The sequence below is a fragment of the Leptonotus elevatus genome, chromosome 17 (genome assembly GCF_054856555.1).
Source record: "Leptonotus elevatus isolate MCC_2025b chromosome 17, RoL_Lele_1.0, whole genome shotgun sequence".
Lineage (NCBI taxonomy): Eukaryota > Metazoa > Chordata > Actinopteri > Syngnathiformes > Syngnathidae > Leptonotus > Leptonotus elevatus.
Window position 1 is genome coordinate 15,939,968 of NC_141255.1, and position 24,579 is coordinate 15,964,546.

The 24,579-nt window shown below is 40.5% G+C and overlaps 2 protein-coding genes across 6 annotated transcripts; one reads left to right on the forward strand and one right to left on the reverse strand.

Annotated features, from left to right (window-relative positions):
• Positions 1–418: 418 nt before the first annotated feature.
• On the forward strand, positions 419–2,688 carry LOC147160179 (uncharacterized). Of its 2 annotated transcripts, none has more exons than XM_086059777.1 (7): positions 419–586; positions 933–1,002; positions 1,105–1,305; positions 1,463–1,576; positions 1,647–1,885; positions 1,955–2,019; positions 2,090–2,688. In XM_086059777.1, exons 1-7 carry the CDS (start codon positions 519–521, stop codon positions 2,425–2,427), a joined length of 1,095 nt encoding a protein of 364 aa, XP_085915903.1. In that variant the 5' UTR covers positions 419–518; the 3' UTR covers positions 2,428–2,688. The 2 variants fall into 2 exon arrangements, with proteins under 2 accessions (XP_085915903.1, XP_085915902.1); XM_086059776.1 differs by having other exon boundaries at positions 443–586; positions 1,463–1,599; positions 1,670–1,885.
• A 1,602-nt stretch (positions 2,689–4,290) lies between these two features.
• Positions 4,291–24,239, reverse strand: ipo8 (importin 8). 4 transcript variants are annotated; one of them, XM_086059895.1, is made up of 25 exons: positions 23,863–24,239; positions 21,829–21,910; positions 20,950–21,106; positions 20,048–20,206; positions 19,776–19,932; positions 18,608–18,697; positions 18,384–18,478; positions 16,676–16,760; positions 16,444–16,578; positions 15,932–16,031; positions 15,746–15,822; positions 15,326–15,442; positions 15,010–15,099; positions 14,558–14,723; positions 12,660–12,820; positions 12,422–12,547; positions 11,793–11,859; positions 11,532–11,657; positions 11,298–11,395; positions 9,679–9,774; positions 9,364–9,584; positions 8,737–8,942; positions 5,427–5,657; positions 5,175–5,304; positions 4,291–4,793 (listed from the first exon to the last, which is right to left on the reverse strand). In XM_086059895.1, coding segments are annotated over exons 1-25 (3,057 nt in total). In that variant the 5' UTR covers positions 23,947–24,239; the 3' UTR covers positions 4,291–4,792. The 4 variants fall into 4 exon arrangements, with proteins under 4 accessions (XP_085916021.1, XP_085916019.1, XP_085916020.1 ...); XM_086059893.1 differs by having other exon boundaries at positions 11,784–11,859; XM_086059894.1 differs by having other exon boundaries at positions 12,413–12,547.
• Positions 24,240–24,579: the final 340 nt, after the last annotated feature.

The window sequence follows — 24,579 nt, forward strand, 5'->3', positions numbered from 1 at the left end:
TAATTTGGCAAAAAAAACTTCGGCAATTATTTTAAGAGAGTGACGATATAGCAAAGCATTACGTGACTGATCACAACAAAATCAAATAATGGTGTTTAATTTCAAAATTATTATTCCCAAACGGACACTTGCAACTCTAATGTCCCCTGGCGGACTCCGTACAACTCAGACTTGCAAAAAAACAAACAAATAAAAACACGAGTTTAAATGGCAATAAAGCTTTTGGCCACCAGAGGGGGCAGTGTGCACAGAAAGCCCAGCCTCACGAGATGAACCATTTTGTGGAGGTGGAATCTTACGCGCAGATGCAGCTTCAGCCTACAATACAATTTACAGTCCACTAACGTCAAATTATGCCCCTTCTAACTGAAGAAACGCAATTTCAATTTACAGTGGGTTGTGTCCTGCAAGAATGCAGCAGCCAATCCTATAGCAGTGGGGCGTTCCCTGCCTAGAACACGAGTGGGCTTACTTCCGGTATCCCCAGCTTCCGCAGGAAGTACCGCGAGCCCGAAGACATGCAGCTGCCAGTTTCTCCAAATCGTAAACCAGGCGTGAACAGACTGAGTGGAATTACCTTGAAAGGGTAAGAAATTACTTTTATTCCTGCGTTTAAACTTCTGGCACCAATTTGGGAGAGAGAAGAGAAGCTGGAACAGTTTGAAAATGTATCCCTTTGCCTGCTACCCACCAAACAACAACGATTTCTTGCAGCCAGTCGGGAGTTTTAAACGAGAAGTTTCACGTGTTTATTGAAGAATTGAACACTTAACAACTTCCCGTATTTAAAGAAATAGGAGACGTGATTGCTACATTTCAAAAGACGCAAAGTGCGTATCGCTGCCTGCCGTTCACGGTAAAATAAAGCTAGCAGGAGATTTGCCGGTTACGGCACAGTAACCACTGCTTTTTTTTCTTATTGCATGATCAAGATCCTGTGGCAAGAAAAGATTTACTTGCACCAACCTTAGCAAGAATATTTCTGATTTTCCCGCCTTAAAGGTACATCTCGTCCACTTTATATTGCAGTGATATAGTGACCAGATTTTCAAACCCGAACGCACTAGTCTTGTCTTGTTTCAAATTTTCCCTCGTGTTTCATAGGACTATCTGCCAGAAAACTATGATTATCACGTCTGCGACTTTGACCTCATCAGAGAGACCGATGATCACGTTGACTTTAAGGCAACTTTTCGGATGGTCTTGTCATCAAAAGATGAAATCCAGCTGTGGCTGAAATTGCACGCCGTCGGCTGGAGGGTGGACCGAACATATGCAACTAAGGGCCAGAAAGTTATCTTTAAGGTAACACATGCTTTCTGATCATAATTATTTTATATATGTCTACATTGCTATTGCACAAGCACTGGTCGGCCAGGGATGTCAACAGCAGTCGATGACAGAAAGGCGTGAAAAACAGCAGTTTGACATCTGTTTGATTTACTTGTGTTGTCCTTTAAAGGTGGACTACAGATGCCAGCATAAAACAAGACCCCGAGGTCCTGTAAAAGTGCCCGGCCAGAGCAAAAACACAGACTGTCCTGCTAAAATGAGCGTCACGCTGCTTCGCACTCAAGTGAGCAGAGGCAGGCAGAGTCTGTAAGTGGACTTTGCTGTGAATATGATGACATATTTGATATCACTAGCTTTTTGTCTGTCTCCTCATCAGAAGCGCAGATTCTCACCTGCCCATCTTTCCTACAATGGTGAGCATTTGCAATGAGCACAACCACAACATCCGAGTGCCCGAGTCACTTTTCGAAGCGCCGTATTCAGCTTTGGATGTGGTGGAGTACCATTTTGAGGAGGATCATGGGGCCGATTGTGTCGTCGGCGCCGCCACCGCAAATGGAGCTTTCCGCCCAACTCTCGATCACTGCTACGTGTAATGTGGACGTTCTTCGAAATGAAATGCATGAGTCAAATGTGTTAATTGTTCATTTGTCGTTGTCAGTCATAGCTGGCCAGAACAAGCAGACTTGGAGGTGCTACTAGTGCAGGAGGATGCTTCAGAAGAAGGCAAGCAGTTCAAACTCTTCAAAAGTGGACGCCGTTATTTTCACTAAGATGATTGGTTATGGATTTCCAGCCTTGCATCAAGCTGCAGCGTTGGAGTTTGAAGCCATGTGCCAGAAGCTGTCAGCTATTGTCAAGAGCGACAAGTCTCTCACTTCCTCAGCGGCCGGCGTAGTGAAAGCCTTTCATAAAATCCAGAACAATCCGTCGAAGATCGCCACGGCCCTGCGGATGTTTGCGAGGTCCGGAGCCGTCGCCACCGGGCGCAAGGTCACCTTGGGGGGAAGACGTCGCCTCGCTGCTGGACGCTCTGCCGGGGTCGCCGCAGGACTTGACCTTGTACGCAGCCAGTCAGTCAAAAAGGTCATAAGACCAGCTGGCAAAAGGAAAATAGACGCTCAAAATAACTGAGGACTGGTAAATGTATGTGTGTACAAGTAGCATCGTTTTTTTGTTTGTTTTACTTCTTTTGAGTTTTTGAGTGTGCAGTATATTTTGTCAGCATTGATTTCACAATGCAAATGTCAAAAGGAATGTAAAGAAGATAGCATAGGCTGTAACTTGCTCATTTCTTAAGCGATTCTCATTAAGTGCCCTTTATAGTAAACTTTTTTTTTTTTACGATTTTTTTTTTATAACGAAAAATAATAAATGTTTAACTTATTAAAAGCATTTACAAGGAGTCAGCTTTTTTTTGTGCTTTTAAATGTATTTTAATATTCAATACTGTTGCATTCCAACTCTGCTGGCCATTATATTTAGCATTTTTAATGCTGGATCACTTGTGAAGTGAGAATTGTCATCATGTAGTATGTTTTTAAATGTAATCACCGCACACTGGACGGCTGGGAAACAAAATACACACATACGCACGCACACAAAATGAACGTTCACAAATATGAACTTGCTTGCAACCGCTGATCTGTATAAATTACTGGATAGCCGATAGGCCAAGACTTTTGAAGTCGTGAGGCCGCCATATTGCTCCTCCCAACAAACGTTTCTCAGCTACGATTCTATATATTTATAATATCGAGGTTGAAGAACATTTGAGACAGTAATTAGAAAAAGCATGATTTATGATGTTTTAAATTTGTTAAACATAAACAAGAGGAATTCAGACATTTTACAACTTGCCTTTAAGTATATGTATAAATTAGATGCTTAATGATGTTTACAGAGGGAAACTTCTATAGTTTTTTTTGGGGGGGGGGGGGCACACTGCGCATTTTGCAAGTGGACTATATTGCGCAATCACGTCAACCCGTGTGACGATCTGTTCTCCCAACTCACCATTGGGGGGGGAAAATGACAAATTTTGGAACAGTGATTGAATGTCCAGCAAGCGGAGGAGCGGTTGCGCTTGACTATTGAAGTCATGCAATTGATTACGATTAAAAGCTTTAATCGCCTCACACCCCTAGTTTATAGAGTAGTCTGCTCGAGATGGGAGGAGTAAGATGGCCGCCCTGTGGCTTCCACGGCTTGCACGTGCATGTATAGGCGATCGGCTGTCCCGTCAAAGATACAGATCAGTGGGTGTTTTGCACTTGTTCCCACAGAGAGCTCCGCCTAAACTGTTTCTCCGAATTCCCATACAAATCTCCCGTAATTCTACACTTTCACAAACTGTTTATCTGCCGCCTGGACTCTCTTATTTCTTTGGTGGGTGTCCGCTGTGTCGTCGGACATATGACACTGGACTAAACCGAAGTTTTTCCTCATTCCAACATAAATAGCACTTTTTGCCGCGTTTAGGGCGTCACGTGACCATGGACCAGTAAAGCAGTTTGCTTTATTTAATGAGTTTGTTCTTTTTTGGTGAATAAGTTAATGATTGTTAATGGATGATTTTTGTTATGGTTAATATAAGATACGGATATTATTGACATGCTTTAGTTACTTTTTGTATTAAACCTGTGTATATGTTAAAATGGTTTGCTCGGTGGGAGGGGCTAGTGCAAACTCGGTCCTCGGTCCGGAGTCCTGTGTCTTCTGGATGTTTCCCTGCTCCAAAAACCGCAGGACTCCGGTACCAGGACAGGACAGAGGACACCACTGACTTACAAATACAAGTAGATGAACCGTTTTTCCATTTGGGTCTCATGCTATATGGTCTTTGTGTGGTGACGTTGGAATGGTGTGAATTAGCGAATACATGTAGAAATTGAGGCAAATAATGTAGAATACATGAATTTGTGATATTTTTTCTTTATGCCCTTGGTGTGAGTCTGTAAACAATCAATACTTGAGCACCAAAAAAAAAGCAAGCAGTGAGATTTTACATGATTTTATGATTCTCAAAATTGTTTCAGTAAAATTTTTCAGTACACAAAACAAGAAAATCCATTTTTCCTTTAGGACACCATCGGCAGATTGCAAATGTATGTCCAAAGTAAACATCAATCTTACACTTTCGAAACCCAGCAACCTGACAAAAATCTTTAGCGCGCAAATTCCATCTGATGAAATTGTTTGCTACAGCGACAGTTACAGGAGGTTATATTACATTACATGCAAACACATTTGTGTTTGTGTTATTTTTTTTGAGAACCACACACAGGCACACACTGCAGTTTACTAACAGTAAGAATGACAACTATGACTTTTTGAAATGTCAAGAAAATATAAATATAGTCTGTCGTGGTGGATTGTAATTTGTGGGGACTACATAAATTGCACAATGTCCCAAATGACAGCAAATGAATGTGAACCTAAAGTTGCCTGAACAAGTCAGATCAGATCTTCTTTAGAATCCTCCGCACTTCAGTGGAACTCTGAAAAAGGGGGGAAAAAAGTTGATCAACACACAACAAATAAAACACACCTCACGTGTATTATTGTAAAATTATACATATGGATGTGCTTTTTGCAGCATTAAGGTCCAGCCGTTAGGGATCAGTCTGTCTACTTTGTATTAGACGGGCCACAAGGGGGCAAGAAACGGCGGTTCAAGTTCAGCATGAGCAAAAAATAAAAAATAAATGTTGTTAAAACAAAAGAAAATGATTACATAAAACTTGATTGATTTTGAATCCAACTTGGATATCAATGTACCATCGATTTGCACACAAGAACTCTGGGAAATGAAAATGCTTGGCACGTCGGAAATCCACGATCCATGTTTGTTGTCCGTCACTCGTCATGTTGTTCCTTACCACTGGCCCTTGGTGGCAGTGCTCCTCTTCTGCTGTGAGATGCTGTAAATCTCCTGGAGTTGGGATTTCTGGTCATCGCTGAGGGGTGCAGTCAAACGCTGGTACCAAGCCACATCTGTATTCTGGATCCCTGACAAGTTACACACATTTTCAAGCCTTACCTACTCATTCAAAATAGAGTGATCTATCGATTGATCAGCAAAAAAAAAAGAAGCAGTTTTTACAAATGTGCAGAGGAGGGGGGAGACTTACTGAGTAGGGCAGATGCAAAGAAGTGATATTCATCTTCTCCATTGTCATAGTCGAGGGGTGTGCTGTACTCTTCCAGAGGTGTTCCTTCAAAGCAACTATCATCGTCCCAGTAGTCGTCTTCATCGTTACTCTCATCTCCTTGGCCCATCGGCACGCTGGATTGCTGCTGCTGCTGCTGCTGCATGATACTGCACTTTTCATTCACTTCATCCTCATCACTGGGAATCTCCTCTGCAGATCAAGAACATCATTTGCATTTTTTCCCCTTTTACTGCCAAACATAATCCAAAAAGAAAACCCTTTCCAGACGATTTCGAGCATTTTCACTCATCTTTCAAGGCAAACTGAATATTGTGTGCTATGACTACGTTAACATGCTGGAATGACTGGATTCCATTTTCTCATTAGAAAAAAAAAAAGTATGATTCTACCTTATTCCGTTCTTTAGTAATCACCAATTGAAAAAAGGTAATTTGAGTGACACCAAGCTGTAAAACAAGCTTTTTGTGAAAAGATACATTTTCTGCACAACAGTGACTTTGACACTAACGTTGTTTAGTGACACTGTGAATTAGATTTAATATGACAAACGCTTTAATCATTCACGATATCCTTGAAAACGTGGTATTTTCTAAGATCCACCATCTTTTCATGTCATTTGAACCACGGGGGCACATTGAAAAGAGACACAATGCTGCCACCTGCTGGCCATAATTAGTGGGTGTTTTTTCTTCTTCAGCTCATTCATGAAACCAGAGCTGCCAAGACTTGCTGCCCATTGAAGAAAATAAAAAAACGTAGTTGACGTCAATTAACGTCATTGGTTGTCCTCGTTGGGAATTCCGTTAACGTTATTTAACGTTCTTAGCAGGGGAAAAAGTTAACTCACTCAAATTTTGACTATTTGTCCTACATATCATTCCAAATCTAATTCCAAAGAATTATTAGGCATCAAGCAGAGGTGCACGTGCGTGTGAATAATCATGCGTGCGTCAGATTCGATTGCCTCAACACGTTCCAAGAATATCGCAGCCATCAGTGACTGTGAGCAGTCAAGTTAACGGCCACCAACGACTGCTTGATCGGGAAAGACAAGCACAGAACTACTTGTGACGTTTTTATTTTGAAGTTGGCATTGTGGCGCTTGCATAGGAAGAACAAGCGCGATGGTGGCCAGCTTGAGTCACATTACATCAGAGGTGGGCGATTTATTTTTCAAAGTTGTCTTGCTAAAAGCCACCAACGCACTAACTGATTTGTGTTAAATATGAATTTAATGTCTCTTTTTATAAAGCATTAAATTGTAGTGTCACTTGTGCCCCATTAAAACTGACGGAAAAAATTGTTTCAGTCACATCAAAATAACCAAGCTATCGCCACATATTAACAATAAATCACTATTTAATCAACATTCATACAAAAAAATGTCTCCAGTGTCCACATTTAAAAAAAAATCTATTTTTAAAGTATGCTGACACGCTCAAATCATTCCCAGGGCAAAATCCTCTCTTCCCTCCATTGTGCAGGAAATAAGATTGTTGTTAACATGTTGCTGTTGTCGCTATTCATTAAAAAAAAAAAAAAGTTGCTCAAATGATTTGTGAAGTCACTGCATATAGTGACAATATATAAAGTTGGCAACACTTACAAGGCGTTGTTGTTCCTTTTGTGCGCCAAAACGCATGTACATCAAAATAAAAGCAGTGCATACGTGACATTTTAGTTTCACTTCCTAAAGACTGACTGGGCAGCACCAAACAACAACATCTGGTGTTCATTTGAGAACCACGTCAACATTTTGGTGTGTAAGATTAAGAACCAGTTGTAAGCACAACTAGGACATGTCTGCCATCTAGTGGTGAATGGTGATATTATGACTTAAAACTATAGCGCAGAGGTGTCAAACTCGGTCCTGGAGGGCCGCAGTCCTGCAGGTTTTGGATGTTTCCCTTCTCCAACACAGCTGATATATGATCAGGTCATCAGCGAGCTCTGCATGAGCCTGATAACGATCCTGTTGATTGGAATCAGCTTGTGTTGGAAGAGGGAAACCTCCAAAAGTTTGACACCTATGCTATAGCGGATGCATTTTCGCCGTTCTGCACCCGCAAATTCGCATATTGGTGGATTTCTTTTTCAGTTTTTTAGCCACAGTAACCCTGCTTTTTCGTGAAAAACCTATATTAAATCAGTGTTTTTTTTTTTTTTTTATGTTTTCCTGCGTTTGTTACCATTTTTTTTTTTTTTTTATTAACCAATGGACCACTCAAGAGTGAGGTCAGGTGCCCACGGGCAACCAGTTGCCCATCCCTACTGTATATGTAAATGCATTGTGTTTAAGACTATATTGTACTGTTGCAGCATATTTATTTTATATATATATATATATATATATATATATATATATATATACATACGTTTTTAATAATTTGTCCTGCACTCTTAAAATTTGTTTTATGCTAGAGCATACAGAAGGCTTTGATAAGCTTCTGACCTGAAGAGGTCGCTTAAAGCAATGGTAGTACAAAAAACGGCCAGCACGTGGCAGCAGAGTATAAGAGATTAGCCAGGGCCATGTTGCAACAAGCTCTTTTTTCCCAGTGTTGCTCCCAAAAACATATAAATATGTTCTATTTTAAATGTCTTAAGTGTCCCAAAGACATATTTCTACGTTTTAGGTGTGTGGTTTTTTATAATGCTAAAGCATGCAGAAGGCTTTGATGCAGCCTCTCAACTGCAAAGAACAGTTGACGAAATAGTAGTTATTACACAAACGGCCAGGAGGTGGCAGCAGAGCAAAGAAGGTGAACCAGGCCCATGTTAAAAAAAAAACTCAATTACTCATAAATCTAAACAGGTTTGTGAATAATGATGAAACTTAGCTATATTTTAATGCTAGCTGCTGCAAAACGGAAACAGATAGAAATATATATATTTTTTCCTGATGAAAGAAGATAATCTAATCTTTCTTTTGGTAGATTGCATGTTTTTATAACAATAGAACACAATATTCTGTGGGCCTTGCAAAATCAGTCAAAATACAGTAAAACAGCCGGGAGCAAAGGGGGTTGCTTCAGTGAAAACGGCTGCCAGTGAAAGAGTTAAAGTAGAGCTGCAGGAAAATGTTTGATTTATACTCTTTTTTTTTTTTTTTGTTGATGCTGATGACAGTAAGCTCTATCAATACAAGCGCACTTTCCATATCCTTCTGTCGTATGACCATTTGACTGATCGACATCAGCATGAATATGACGGATGTTGTCCATATCATTCAGCCCAAAGGCACGCTTTCTCACACACACTGGCTCACCATTTTGATCTTCATCCAAAGCCCTTGTGTTGGCCAGCAGGTCAGGTTTGTTGACTTGATGAGAAGCAGAAAGGTGCTTGAGGCCCAAGAAGAGGAGCAGAATGGAAGGAAGGATTTGGGCGGCGACGCCCTCCAGCGCCGCCGGACGGCTCGGAAGCTCCATCAATACAGTCAGGCCGATGATGCACATCTTACGGTCGTGGATCCTACCAGTCGAATGAATCAAAGATGCAAACGGTCAACATAGTTGTAATATTAGAAAAGTAGGGATGGGCGAGTATTGATACCAGGTATCGGTATTGGGCCGATATCTGGCCTTATTTCAAGTATCGGTACTTGTGACATTACGACTTCTGGCCATTTTACAATCAGGAACTAGAAATTAAAAGAATAGAAATTTCCATTCATTGTATGCAATTTTAAGGGGGGAAAATTGCTATATTGGGGTATACATATAGACTTGTCTTTAAAATGATAGTGTTTTTTGGGGATATTTTTTTATATTGAAGGTTGGTATTAGAATGACTACTCAGGGCTGAACTGGCAAAAAAAAAAGAAAAAAAAAGGGGGGTCCTGACATTTTGACTGATGCCCACTGTATATATAAGGACAATTGGTGTTTCTGACCCAAGGAAGAATTCCGTGTCGTTCATCCACTGGTTGATGAAATGGGCGGTAATGGTCTGCGGCTTTTGGGAGAAGCGTGCGTTATCCAAAGTGTGCATGAGAATGGCTGGGCTGTAGTAAAGAGCAGCGATGGCCACTTCCAGGCACATGATCCTCAGCTTGTTGGACTTGACGCCACGTGTCAAACGCTCCAGCGCCGCCTCCACAAACAGAGGGATGCACTGCAGTGAGCAGACAGAACACACACTTGTTACTTCCTTGATGAACGGCAAGCCAGACCCGGAGTCGGGATGTGTTGTCGGAACGCTTTGTGACCTGGTCAATCCCTCTGCCTTTGCACTGCAGTATGACCACCTCCAACAGTTTGGCGGCCTGACACTCGGCTTCTTCGCCTGAATCTGAGGTCAGCACCTAGCACAGATGAATGATCAAAACTCACCAGAGATGGGAAGTAACAAAGTACAAATACTTTGTTACTCTACTTGAGTAGTTTTTTTTAGCACTTTGTACTTTCCTGAGTATTTATTTTTTAGATACCGTATTTTCGTGACTATAAGGCGCACTTAAAAGTATTACCCCCCCACCCCCCCAAATCGACGGTGCGCCTAATAGTGAGGTGCGCCTTTTGTTTGAGTTCCAAAATCTGTAAATGTTGTTGTGCGACTACGAGAAGCGCTCCGCTTGACTGTCTGCGTGGGAACATTTCTGCCGACCGACAGTCAAGCGGAGCAGTGCTGACATATTGCTTATACAGGAAATCCAGCCCTGGTTGAAGACTGGCAGGCATGAGAAACCTAAAGTCTCAACTGAAAGATGACATGCGTTTCTCATGCCTGCCAGTCCTCAACCAGGGCCGGGTTTCCTGTATATAAGATACAGAAGGACGTCATGGTGCTCACTGCTTGCACTTTATGGAACTGCGAGAGCGAGTTACACCACAATTTGTGAATGAATTGTGCATGCATGCTTGAGCTAAACGTGTCAGCTTGCACTAATGTTGTCGCTTTCGCAAAAGCCGGCATCATTTCTGAGGAGCCGCACAGTAACAAGACTGACTCTGACAATGATGAGAGGGAACCTGGCTGAACTGAACTCACTGTTTACATTGTTAAATACTTAAATAGAGTACACCCAAACCCAGTTTTGTTCCGCTGCCTTTTTGCATGCATGCTAGCCTATGTTTTAGCGTGAAAGCATGCTAGCGTATGATGAACCGAGCTTGTGCCAAATAGTGCGGTGCGCCTTATGTGTGTGTTAAATACAGAAATAGCACCCGTAACTGAGACTGTGCCTTTTAATGGTACTTTTTACTTTACATTTTATCAGTATTTTTTACTTGATACATTTATAAAACAAAGTCGTTATTTATGTTTTTAAATGCATGAAAACGATTCATATGTTGACCTGGAAGAAAAAGCAATGTCAATGTCAATGTCTCCTATGAAGTCCCCCACATCCCAGCTTGTGATTGGTTCTACGACACGCTATCACATGACGTCCAATTTGCTAGATTAGAACAACAAGTTCATATGAGGGCAATGCGCGCCGCCACTACAGAGAATAATTTGAAATTGATAAGAACGCTGCAGAGTGCCAGTCAACAATACGAAAGAAGGTTCAATCAGGTCAGCGAGGAGCGGACCAGCAACATGAGCGCGTGATACTCAACAGTGTCGACTCGACGCAAAGCAAGCCATAAAGTCAACCCATTTTTGCTCCATTAGCTAATATCTTTCAAATTGACGTAGGAAGAAACATCCGGAAAAAATACTTTTTACTTCTACTTGTCAAACTATACTATTTTACTTTTACTTGAGTAATTATTTGAGTGAGTACTTTTACTTTTACCAAAGTTGTTTTTTACACAAGTAAGTGTACTTTTCTCAAGTAAAGCAAACCTAAACTGCAAATTTTTTTGATTTAGTTCAGATTACCTTTTTGCACATGTTGTAGATGATCTCCAAATTCTTGGGGCTGGATAGGAAGACATCTGTATCCACCGTGACGTAGTTGTGCAAAAGTGGCATCATATCTGTACCACAAACACATCATTTGTTTTAAAATCACAGAGGATTATTATTGTGTCATCAAATAATGTTAATAAGATGACACTGGTGCCCATGGTATGTAAACTTGTGAGCACAAGGGTCAAGCCAGGTGAGACCAACCAGTGAAGTAGTCAAAGCAGTCATGCTGAAAGACGTCATACAGGACACTCAGCAGCTGCCACATCTGCGGCGAGATGGCCTGGCATGTGAGTCCGAATGCCAGAGACAGAATCTCCTCATAGAATTCTGTCAATGAGATCAGTCAATGTGACTTTTTTTATTCTCCACATATTTGACGAGCACCACGGAAAATAAGTAGCAGTAAAAAAGTGTGAGTTTGCCAAACACGATAAAGCCCCTGCACACACACACCTGCCATACCTATGGTAGGTTTCTGCAAGACCAGGCCAATCACCTGCAAACAGATACCTTCCAGCTGTTGGGTGATCTGAGAAGGGTAGAAGATAAAAAGAAGACAAAACAATCATATACAATATAATATTCCATACAGTATTTCATTTTGCTCCTTCCGAAGTGTGTACCGTACTATAAGAGCATCCATTTATCGAAAAATGCTCAGATTGACCTATCCCCCATTCAGGTGTGTTGAGGTAATTTTCTGTCACTAGGTGGGATTAGTGTTTCATGTTGGACATTGGTGACAGGACCAGTACGTTTTTCTTTCCAAAGTCAGAGCAATTGCTATTGAGAACCTGAAGCAACTTATGGACTCCTTCACTTTGTTCATTGTAAATTACAACTAGTAACCAGTCAGTCCACACAAATAAACATATTTTTTAATCACATTTATTATTGCTAAATTGCATTGTAATGACTTATTTGTACAATGTTGCATGTAAAATAAAGCATGAATATCAACTGCATTTAAACTTTTAGTGCCTCGAGACATAATGCTTTTTAATGCTTTTAGCAAAATCCATTGAATGACTTTTAATGTCCCGCGGCAAATCCTGTCTACGAAAGGTGTGTGAGTACTATACATGAGTAACCTCCTTGTGGTCCTCCATGACGGTGAGAATGGTGTCGATGGTGCTCAGAATGCCAAGGGCCATGACAGTCTTGTCCTCATTCTCCTCGTATTCCTCACTCTGAAGAACCCTGGTAAAGATCTCAGCCTAGGAAATACATATTATACAGCACACGCAATTGTTTCAAAACATACAGCAGAACATTGATTGGCAAACTTCACTCATTCAAACCGAGACAGTTTGCGTCCCAATATCCTACCAGGTTCTGCGTCATGTCAACAGCAATTGCGGCAACTTCTTCGTTGTACTCGCAGATCATCTTCTGAATGACATTCGTCAAGTCGTCATTCTCTGTCTCTTTGACCACATGGAGCAGCTGTTGCATAACAGGTCGAATGTGCGGCCTGATGTACAGCTTTGCTATACAAGCACACAGACACACACATACAAAAATGACAAAAGATAATTAGTTGGCAGTGTTGGTCAAGTTACTTCCAAAATGTCATATATTTAATATTACTAGTTACTCATAGTAAGGTTCTTTACAATATTACCGTCTGTGTGGAGTAATGAGTTACTCAAGTTTAAGTTGTTGTTTTTTTTTTTTTTTAATCAGGGATTAATTTATTTAATCATGATCTTGAGATTCTAAAAAGAAAATGCAAAATTTGCAACCATAGCTGGTAAAGTATAAACTATATACTATATAAACTATATAGCAAGGGGTATAATGTGAAATATTTTCACTGCGTTTGATTCATATATGTATCAAGATGTACTTTTCAGATATTTAAACTTTGGTCCCCTAAATAATCACAGGCTGTACACCATAAATGAAATGATCAACATATTCAAATTACATTACACACAAGGGAAAGTTCACTTTATATTGCCATATGCCATGTTCCTCTAAATAGTCTAACAAATAATAGTGATAGATGAAGTATAATTGATAACAAAATTGAAACATGAAGTATTAAGTTGACATTTGTGGCAATAATAGAAATTCAGCCCCGCAGGCGCTTCATTTATTATGCACGCCACGGCAATGATGTGACATCAGCATAAGTGGACCTCTCCAACTCTCCATACGTCGCCTCGTTTCCCCAAAACATTTCTACCTCTTCCTGCCTCCCAACTCTGGTGATATGAGATTGACAAGGCACGGACTTACATATAAATCCAAGTGATAAGATGATCCCCGACACCACGCAGGACCATATGTACTTCCGCAAACCGGTGTCACGTGACGTCACGTTTTGGGTGTCTCGATGTCGTGCTTTGTGCTTAATGTGAATGAGTACATAAAATAAATAAAAAAGTGAACGAGTACATAAAAAAAAAAAATATATATATATATATATATATATATATATTATTCTTATTATTATAATAATAATAATACCGCGGGAGCACACATTATAATAATAATAATAATAATAATAATAATAATATCGCGGCACGGTGGCTGACTGGTTAGCACGTCCGCCTCCCAGTCCAGAGGACGTGAGATCGAGTCTGGGCTTCGGCCTTCCTGGGTGGAGTTTGCATGTTCTCCCCGTGCTTGCGTGGGTTTTCTCCGGGTGCTCCGGTTTCCTCCCACATTCCAAAGACATGCATGGCAGGTTAATTGAACACTCTAAATTGTCCATAGGTGTGATTGTGAGTGTGGATGGTTGTTTGTCTCAGTGTGCCCTGCAATTGGCTGGCAACCAGTTCAGGGCGTACCCCGCCTACTGCCCGAAGCCAGCTGGAATAGGCTCCAGCGACCCCCGCGACCCTTGTGAGGACAAGCGGTTAAGAAAATGGATGGATGAATGAAAAATAAAATCCGAATTGGGTAGTTTGTCCAATTGAGTTTGTTTAGGATGACGTCATTGGCCACTGGAGCTCTTCTTTTGGCTCAGAGACAAACAGATTTTTTGCTCGCTAACAGCCAATCAGAATGATCATCATTCTTCATTATGCAAGTGATGGCGCATTCATTCAAATCTTATCTAAAAACACAATGACGCTCAATGCCTAAATGGTATGTATATTTACTGCATTGTTAGTTGCACAGACACTTCCTGTATGTTAAAAAAAATGTTTTTAGCTTATAGCAAATCTGAAAAAGTATCAACTGATGATGTTTTTGAACAACATTCGTCCACGTACCCTCTTCCTGATTGCTGATCAACATTTGTAAAGCAATCGCTGCCTCCACCTTGACTGGCATCTGGTTGTCATCAACCAGGTCCTTCTTGACCAACTCCACAGCATTCCTCAAAGCCATCACGTTGTGGAAACGCAGTTGACTGAAGCAGTGGAGGACCCAGCATGACTGACAAAAACAGCAAAACCACAAATGAATAAAAGCATTCATGACCTGAAAGTGCCGTCAATTCACATGTTATGATTGCAGACTTTTTGTTTATTCCTCAGTCCACACCAGTAACACTTGCTTACAAAGCCAAACATCTTTTGAATTTACAGATGAATTGCCTTAATTGGAGTCAGCCCAGAAAGCTGAAATAATATTAGAAAACACGCCTGTGGTGGTGTGGTTGTAATAACAACCATGCATTGTGTTGGTTTAAAACATAACTTGTAGTGTATGGTTGACTTACCCTAGCTCGCAAGTAACCTAATTGAGAGTTGAGCAAAGGAAAGACATAGTTTTGTAGCATCAACTCCATCTGCTCCATGTAAATCCGCTTCTGTAGAACACACAGAAAAGCCCAAAGAAAAAAGAAGAAGATTGAAAAAGAGTCTTACAACTCCTGTAAAAACGGATGACGTGTATTTAATTGAGAATCAATCAATCACTGAACTCATGACAGTAAGTGGAGACCCGCCAACAAGATTAAAAACAACGTTCAGGAGTTGTCAACAAAAATAGATATGTCAATATCACACAACACTCACCCTCTGTAATGTACATACCTTAAGTAGCAGCTCAGCCAGTGCTCCAATGCAGTGCAGTGCTCCATCTTTCCTTCGGGAGTCAGACGTGGGATCCATCAGAATCTGATGGCAGAACTCCATCATTTGAGGCAGAACCTTTTAAGGGAAAAGTAAAGCGTTAAGTGGACTCATCTTGAACATGTTTAGATGAAACACCCGAAGTTTGAAGACCATCAGATAAAGTCTCTTAGAGGAGTTAGGTTAAATATAACCTCTATAAAAGGCCCCCCAAAAAATGGTAACAAATTCCAAACGTAAATCAAAATGGCGGGTTTTCATTCATGTTGAGAGTCTCAACAGAGAAAAATAATAAGAATTCCTACAGAAACGATCGCGCTGAGTCCCTAACAAGGTAGTCTAGTCCTTTTTTCGATGATGATACTGCTTTCTTCTCCTCACCTCCTTTCTCTTTCGTGCAGCATTGCACAAAAGGCTCTGTGCAGCAGTGGCTGGAAGGGCGTGATCGTCATAAAGGTCTGTGGAGAAAAAAAATATTTTCATTGATCTGAAAGGCACTGACATCTCTACATGTCAGTTATTCATTTCCCGAGATTCAATGTAATGCGCGTAAGTCAAAGTACACACAAAACTTCATGCGGATGTATTCAAATGGGTCTTCCTGCCACAGCCTCTCGTCCTCATCTTTGTAACACATGAGTGGGAAGATCACCTCCTGACAAATGGTCTGCAAGAGATTAAAGTCACAAATCACTCAAAACTAATAGTGCATTTTCTTCTTTGCTTTAATAATAATTTCCTGTAACTTCTTCCAATATATACTGTTACTTATTGGGACAGCATGTAGACTTTTTCAATTTTCCAATTTTCATTCATTAAAATAAAAACATTTAAAATTAAAATTGGGAGATATGTTGAGAAAATAATGAAGTTGCTGTTTACAGATTTTCTTTGGCAATGTCACACAATATTCCTAAAAAAAAGCCTCTTTTTTTCCCCAGACACAAAACCCCCCGAATTTTCTGTAATGAAAATTGCAATGCAAATGTGTTTATCATGAGCCTTGTATTTTGACAATTAGGTTGGACGCCCCCCTCCCTCCAAGAAAGAATGATGTCAAACTTCATATTTCCTCTGACCTGCATGTGAGGCTTCATGTGTTTCCACGTCAGAGAATGTGAAATTCCCTGGTGGAGGTAGTTGAGACACTGCTGCAGAACACGAGGAGTAACATACTGCTTGTGCCTGTATTGATCCACTACCTTCAACAAGACCTGGGCAGATAGCGACAACAGAAACGGACAAGTCAGAGCAAGAAAGAGCATTGATTTGGCCTCCTGTTCATTTTATATCCAGTTGACAATCACTTACGAGCTGTAATCCCACCGCATAGGTCTTCAAAAAGAAATCTGCAAATTCAAAGTACTCTTTTGTCACGTTGCCTGGGCTTCCGTATCTGGCAGGGGAAAACAACTCAAATGAAAATGTATTTTATTTGGATATCATGTGATGGACAGACAAAAAGTGGGGTATAATTGTCAAGTGGAATGAAAAGTATCCATCAGTGTCATTATTAAGGCCACACGGTGAAACTTTCACCTGTTGGTCCAGGAACAGGTAGAACAGCTGCTTTTGTGGAGACCTGCCTGGCTTCTAGCTCTGCTATTGATGCCGGCTGCGTATCCTGCTATGTCTTTTCTCTACTCCGTCCTCTTCCTCACTAATCCCCTCCTCTGTTGCTGCCCCTGTCGTCTCTTTCTGTCCTGTTCTAATATTCCTTCTTAAAGTGGAAGTCAACCTTAAACATTTCTTGATAATAATGTGTTATATATGACCTCACTTGTCTAAACATGACATTCTGATTAATATATTTGTGGATTATGAGTTAGGAAGCAAAATCCAGCCGCTTTTATCCATCTCAGGAGGCGGCCATTTTGCCACTTGCTGTCGACTGAAGAGGACGTCACAGTTGCCCAGGCAACGACCAATCACAGCTCGCCTGTTTTCTGAGGCTGCGCTGTGATTGGTTGGTACCTGAGACCTGAGCAACATTGATGTCATTTTCAGTCGACAGCAAGTGGCAAAATGGCCGCCCCCTGAGATGGATAGAAACAGATGCTTAACTCATATTCCACTAACGCAGTATTAACCAAAATACCATATTTAGACGAGTGGGGCTGCATAGAACATATTATTGTAAAAAAAAAAAAAAAAGGGGGGGGGGTGATTTCCCCTTTAAAACAAGAAGAGATTCTTGTGGGCTTTCTCTTTACTGTCTCAAATGGACTGACATAACATAGCTAATGTTAGCTACGTAAACTTATTAACTCATTCACTGCCATTGACAGCTATAGACGTCAAAAATTCATTCGAACTATTTTTATTAGTTTCACATTTTTTTTCCACTTTTGTTAACAAGAGTATGAAAACCTAGAAAAAAATGTATTGTATGTTTAGAACAGATATACAATTTGTGATTATTCGTGAGTAAAGTATTGAAGACATGCGATTAATTACAATTAAAAAATTTAATCGTCTGTCGCTCTTAATTTTTTAATAATATTTTCTTTTTGTTTGATTACTTAATTATTTAAACTCGAGATTAATCACAAATTTTATCTGTTCTAAACGTACAATAATTTTTTGTCTAGGTTTTACTCTTACTCTTACTCATACTCTTGTTAACAAAAGTGGGAAAAAAATTGAAACTAATAGAAATAGTTCAAAAGGAATTTTTGACGTCTATAGCCGTCAATGACAGTGAATGAGTTAATGACAGCATCTGCACAACGTAGAGAGGAAAGTCGACTTAACGGTCCAGGGACAAAAAATAGTGTCCCTTTGTACAGCAGTTGTCAAAGTCCGTTCCACACAGTCAATAGACAGAAACTGGTTGTGCTGCAGTTTTCACAAATATACAGTTCAGACTAGATCCGGCAAACAGATGCGGCTACGCGGTGGCCATGTTGGCAGGGGCATGAAAGGAAATGGAAATGGAAAGCATGGGCGTTAGCTTTGTGTAGCTATTGTGAGTTGATGAGAGTGAATCGCGATGTTGCAAAAAGGGATCCACGCTCACCGCTTGAACAGTCTCGTGATGACACGCAGTGCCCATTTCTTGCACTTCCACCACGGTAACTCAGGACGGTCATCTTCATCCAGTTCCAAAGTCTCCTAAGAAATGAAGTGAAATGTGACCTTGTGATTCTACAGCAAGCAGTGACCTCATACACAATTCAAGATGTAATGGAGCCGTTCGAAATGTATTAGAACAGTGAGCGACCGGTTAGTAATTTGTCTTACAGCAGGGACGTCACGATCCATTATGGCACGAAAGACTTCCATCCATTGAGTCATCACCGTGTTGTTGATCAGCTGGAGAGGAAGCGAGTACTGCAGGTAAAAGATTAGTATCAGTACCAGCAGCAGGAAAAAAATTTAAACACAATTTTGAAACTGGGCTGGGCAAAAAATATTATGTTACACAACTATTTGTCCTTTGGAATTGGGAACCAGTTCATCTACACAGCAAATGCTGTCGTGTCAAATTGAGTTAAAAATCTAGTGTTAATTATTTTCGAGTTACTGTACTGGGTGTTTATTTGGGAGTTGTTTGAACGCTCACAGTGCAGAAAAAGCTCTAGCGAGTCACACTCATTGACTCCAGGCTGAGTTACCTGATACATCCGGGCTCTTTTCTCCTACAAGGCAGCCGCATTTTCCCCTGGATTTTAAGGACAACTCTGGGTCTGGATTATTCGGTTTTAGAGTAGTGTAATTTATGTTCATTATTTTTCTGTTAAAACTAAAAATGAAGTGGATATTTTGCCGTACCGGCAATTTGTATTTACCGTGAGTCGTGCAGGAACTAGGCCTACAAGAAAGAATTTTGCGGCAATGAACATGTACTATCTCATGGTGTACTTGTTAGTGTTGTTGCCCCACCAAACGCAAGGTACCAGGTTCGAGTCCCACTGTCTCCATTTGGGTTGGAAAATAAAAACTTGTCAAGAAGTAACAGTAAAACTGTGAAACATAAAAAATAAAAGTAATGAAAATAACACTTTGTGGATAAAAGTAACAACAAAACTGTTAGAAATTAACAGCAACAAAAAAGAAAGGAAATAACACTATTAAGTGTTAAGAAATAACACTAACAATGTGAAAAAATAATCCTGATATGTGAAAGTAGATAACACTTTAAATTGTAAAAAGTTCACATTTATGTGTCAAATAATAACTCTATGGGTGTTGTAATTTCACTCTACAAAAAGAGTTACATTTTTACACTTTTAAAAGTGCAAATTTAATTTGTAACAGTCTGGGACAGCAATAAATGCTTTCAATACAAAGGGACGTGAGCAGTGAACCTCTAACACACAGCGTTGCACCCCTGCACAGCAGCGAGCGATACTACCTCCATATCGGTCCAAAGATTTGATATCGGCAGCCCGAAAGAGGCAAAACATACCTGTATGAGGGAATGGAAGATTTTAAGGATCTGCTTTTGAATGAGGGCCGAGAAGATGGTGGCGTCATTCAGCAGCTGGATGATGAGCTGCTGAATCCTCGGCAGAAAGATTTGCATGGCTGCAAGCAGCGGCTCCCTCTCATCCGCCTTCCTGTACCTGAAGTGCAAACACGTCGTCATTGGTAGCAAAGACGTGTTCATTTCCCCACACAGGACAGCAACTTTTGATTCCTTTGTGCGTAAATAAATGAGCACAACAACAGGTGACTTACTCGTAGGTTTTGACGAGTTGGTAGAGAGCCAGCAGGCTGCCATACCAGCTGTCACTGTTGTTGGACTGCAAGTACAAGCTCAACTCGTCCACTATGGCAGTCCAACGTCCTGGGAAGTCGTGCTTGATGATCGTTCGAAGACACATCGTCAGCTGGGCGCTGCGTAGCAATCAAGTTGCTCGAGTTATTACTGCCATACGATTACAGTCACATTTGATTTCAACTCCGATTATACATGTTAATAAGATGCTGATATATATTTCCAATCATATACCGATCAATTAGAAATATCAGCTCAGGATAGCTAATACTAATGGCTCATTACATAGTGCTTTGCTTTGTTTGTTGTTGCTTTGCTGTGAAAAAGAGTTCAATTCTTACTTTTGCATAGTTTCGCCACTCTAATGTTTAAGATCATCCAAGAAATGTAACCATCAGACAACGATAACTCAAGTAAACATAAACACAGTTATTAAAAAGTGATTTGATGTATTATTATTATGACAGTCTAGTAATTCCCAAATTTTTGGTAAACATGCAACCAGCACGTGCACACACAGTGTCAATGAAAATACCACAGGGAGTTATGCAACATATACTGTAGGTTGTAACTAGTCTGCCTCACTTCCTCCAGTTCTATTGCATTGATACATATTAGTCATTTTCGTTTCATTTTTAATTAGAACAATATTAACATTTATCAGTATTAAAAAAATGGATCCGCAAATATAAAGGCCTCCCTGTTTACAATATAGATGCCCTCCCCCCAGCTGCAATAAACGACAGCAGCAAGCCACTATTTCCACAAATTGTGTATGGACAACCCTGCCGAATATAAAATGTAAAATGGAGTTGACGGTAAAGATGGCAAATGGCATGAAAGTTTGCAAACAGATCTGTACCGTATGGTCTCGGGACAGCGGATGATGCCCTCCACAATGTGGTTTCTGATCTGCTGGCGGTCGTTTTCATGAATGTTGAAGGGGAACACCACTTTTCCCACAGATGGCTCCCTGTCCTGCCAATACTGGCCAATCATGTTCTTCAGATAGATAGCCGCTGTGGGAATGCACACACAAACAGATAAACAAATAACAAATGCAGAGTGATCAAGATACAGTAGAAAAATTCCCACTGAGATTTTGAATGGGTCTGCTAACTGTTGCATATCTGAAACCCGCATTTGAAAGTCTTGCAATGGTCCAATTTTGAAAGACTGTTGCTAAAATGCTAACAGTTGGCATGCTAACATATGAGAAGATGGCATACCAGGTACAAAAAAACACACCCGTAACCCTGGCCCGTGATAAGGGAATCGATCTAATGCCAACATGATTACACTAACCATTAGCAAGATAGCAACCTGTGTGAAGAAAGCGCTGAGGTATAGAAATGAGGACTGTGGTTCTAATTATAATACGGATTAATTTTTAAGGTGAGCAATTGTATTTTGATTTGCTTCGTATCATTCTTTCTTTTTTGCTTTTTGATATTTCTGAGTTATAAATATTTTATTATTTTGGCCTTGTTGACCCTAAAGTTTGTCCATTAGTTATATATCGAATGTTGAATGACTAATATTGTAACGATATGATTTTTCATCAAGTGTCATGATAAAGATGTTATTCATTTTCACCATTCCTGATCAATACACTTCTGTCAAATGCCCATGTCTATTAGAAACGACTGACTAAACTAGTCATGGAATTGGCAACATCAGTGACTGAAGTCAAACACAACAAAATCTGCAAGACATTCATTCAATGGTCAGAACACCATACCTGCCTGCCGAACTGGAAACTCCACCTGCTCTGATGCAATGATCTGAAGCAGGGTTGGTGCAAAGTTGATGATCTTGTAGGACTAAAACGCACCAGAACAACCAAGTTCATGCAACATATTAGTTAATGCACGTAAAACACAAAGTGGGTCACAGAAAAACTTGAAACTGACAGATGTACAAACACAATTTTCAAAAAAGTTGGGACACTATAACTGAATGCAATTATGTGGAAGTGCCCCAAAAAAATAATTGAATTCAGAATAGAACATAGAGAACAGGTCAAAAGTTTAAACTGAGAAAATTTTATCATTTTAAGGGAAAACTATGTTGATTTTAAATTCCATGGTGTCAACACAAGGCCATTTTGACCACTGTGAGGCATCCCCTCTTCTTCTTACAACAGTCTGCAAACGTCTGGGGATCGAGGAGACAAGTTTAGAAATAGGAATGCTGTCCCATTGTTGTCTAACACGCGTGTCTCGAGCTGTTCAACTGTCTTGGGCTTTCTTTGTTGCACCTTCCCCTTTATGATGCGCCAAATGTGCTCGAGTAGTGAAAGAAGTGGACTGCAGGCTGGCCGTTTCAATACCCGGATCCTTTTCCTACGCAGCCATGATGTTGTAATCGGTTCTGCATGTGGTCTGGCATTATCGTGTTGAGAAATGCGAAAAAGATCTTCTCTGAAAGTGATGATGCCTGGATGGGAGCATTTGTTGTTCTCCAATCTGAATATACCTTTCTGCGTTGACGATGCCTTTCCAGATGTGGAAGCTGCCCATGCCACACGCATTCATGCAACCCTATACCATCACAGATGCAGGCTTATAAACGGAGTGCTGATAACAACTTGTCCTCTATAGTCAGTATGATATAGCGCCCCAGTTTTCCAGTTTTTTGGAATCGTGATTCGTCTGACCACAAAAACAGGTTTCCACGTTAACCCCTGGCCCAGAGAAACGCCTGCGCTTCTTGGTCTGCTTTAGAAATGGCTTCTTCTTTGTACTGTCGAGTTTCATCTGGCAACAGCGGCTGGCGCGGTGGATTGTGTTCACCCACAATGTTTTCTGGAAGTATTGCTGAGCCCTTTCTGTGATTTCCCTTACAGTAAGCATTCCTGTTTGCGGTGCAGTGCCGTTTAAGGGCCCGAAGAGCATGGGCATCCAGTATGATTTTTCGGCTTTGACCCTTACACACAGAGATTGCTCCACTATCTTTCTGCGCAACATTGGAGGAATTGGTGATTCTCTACTCATCTTTGCTTCTGAGAGACACTGCCACTCCAAGAAGCTCTTTTTATACTCCAATCAAGTTGCCAATGGACCTCATTAGTGGTAATTGGTCTTCCAGCTGTTTTTTTTTAATAAGAGCAATCAACTTTTCCAGCCTTTTATTTCTACCTGTCCCAACTTTTTTGAGATTTGTTGGCACCATGAAATTTACAATCAACATATTTTCCCCTTAAAATGATACATTTTCTCATTTAAACTTTTGACCTGTCATCTATGTTCTATTCTGAACAAAATATTGAATTTCGGCACTTCCACATAATTGCATTCAGTTTGTATTCACAATTTGTATAGTGTCCCAACTTTTTGGGAATTGGGTTTGTAAAAATGGTAGAGCTGATGTGACTTGCCGGAACGCTCCATACATGTAAACACATACGCAGTGCCAGTCAGTCTCTTTCCTGTTCTTAACTACTACGAGCTGAAACTGGATAGCTATTATAGAAATGTAGTCGTGAAACACCAGTTTAGATGGTACATTACATTTTTCAAAAAAGTCTGCGTGGAACTGTTACAGAAAAGTGTAAGAGACTATCTATTACAGGTGATGCAACAGAATATTAAGCCATGCCATGTTCAAAAGATCCAAATGTTGCCTGTCAGATACAGCCCCCAGCCACGCCCCCCCCCTTTTTTTTTGAGCACCTTGCCCTCCAAAGGTCTCTCTGCACGCCCCTGCCCCTAACCCAGGTCAAACAGTTTCCTCTCATAATTTCAATGAGATAACCAATGTCTTTAGCACCCACCTGATTGAGTTCATCTTCAGCCGCTCTTCTCAGATTCGGGTCGATAGTACCTCTCAGAGCCTGAATTATCCGGTTGGGATCCATCACTTGACTTTCCTCTTAAGACACTACATGCAAATACCATTGACGCTCCTCACTTAATTCTGCAGGCCGTTGTGGGCATGAAAAAAAATTGTCGTTAAGCGGTGACTGAATTTGACACGTTCAGACCAAACAAAACCTGAATAAATATTGCTTTCGTCGAGAGCCGCTACTGAATATATTAGCCAATGGAAGTGGATTCATCTAGGAAGCAAAATAGCATCCTTTTCAAATTCCATCAAGCTTTTAAAACAACAAAAATACTCTGCCGGTGAGAAGGAACTGGAGGACGTAAACGTAAACTGAAAGCACGACTAAAACGTACACTTTACGGCAGCACTCATGAGTGGCTCTGGAAGTCTGCTGCCTCTTTGCGTCTTGGGGTTGTTACTGCAAGACCTAGTTATTTAGTTTAAAACAATGATTTGTGTACTATATTAATTTAAGTTTATTGATACACCGTTGTATACAATAATACAAATATAATATAAATAGAACAAAGAGAGGAGAAAAGGAAGGCCACAACGGGAAAAAGTAACTCTGGGATGGAACATGAAACACTGTGCCAGGGCCAATCACTTATTTTCAGTCCCGGAGTTTCATCACTTTCAAGGCTCAAACCGGCCCACTTTACTT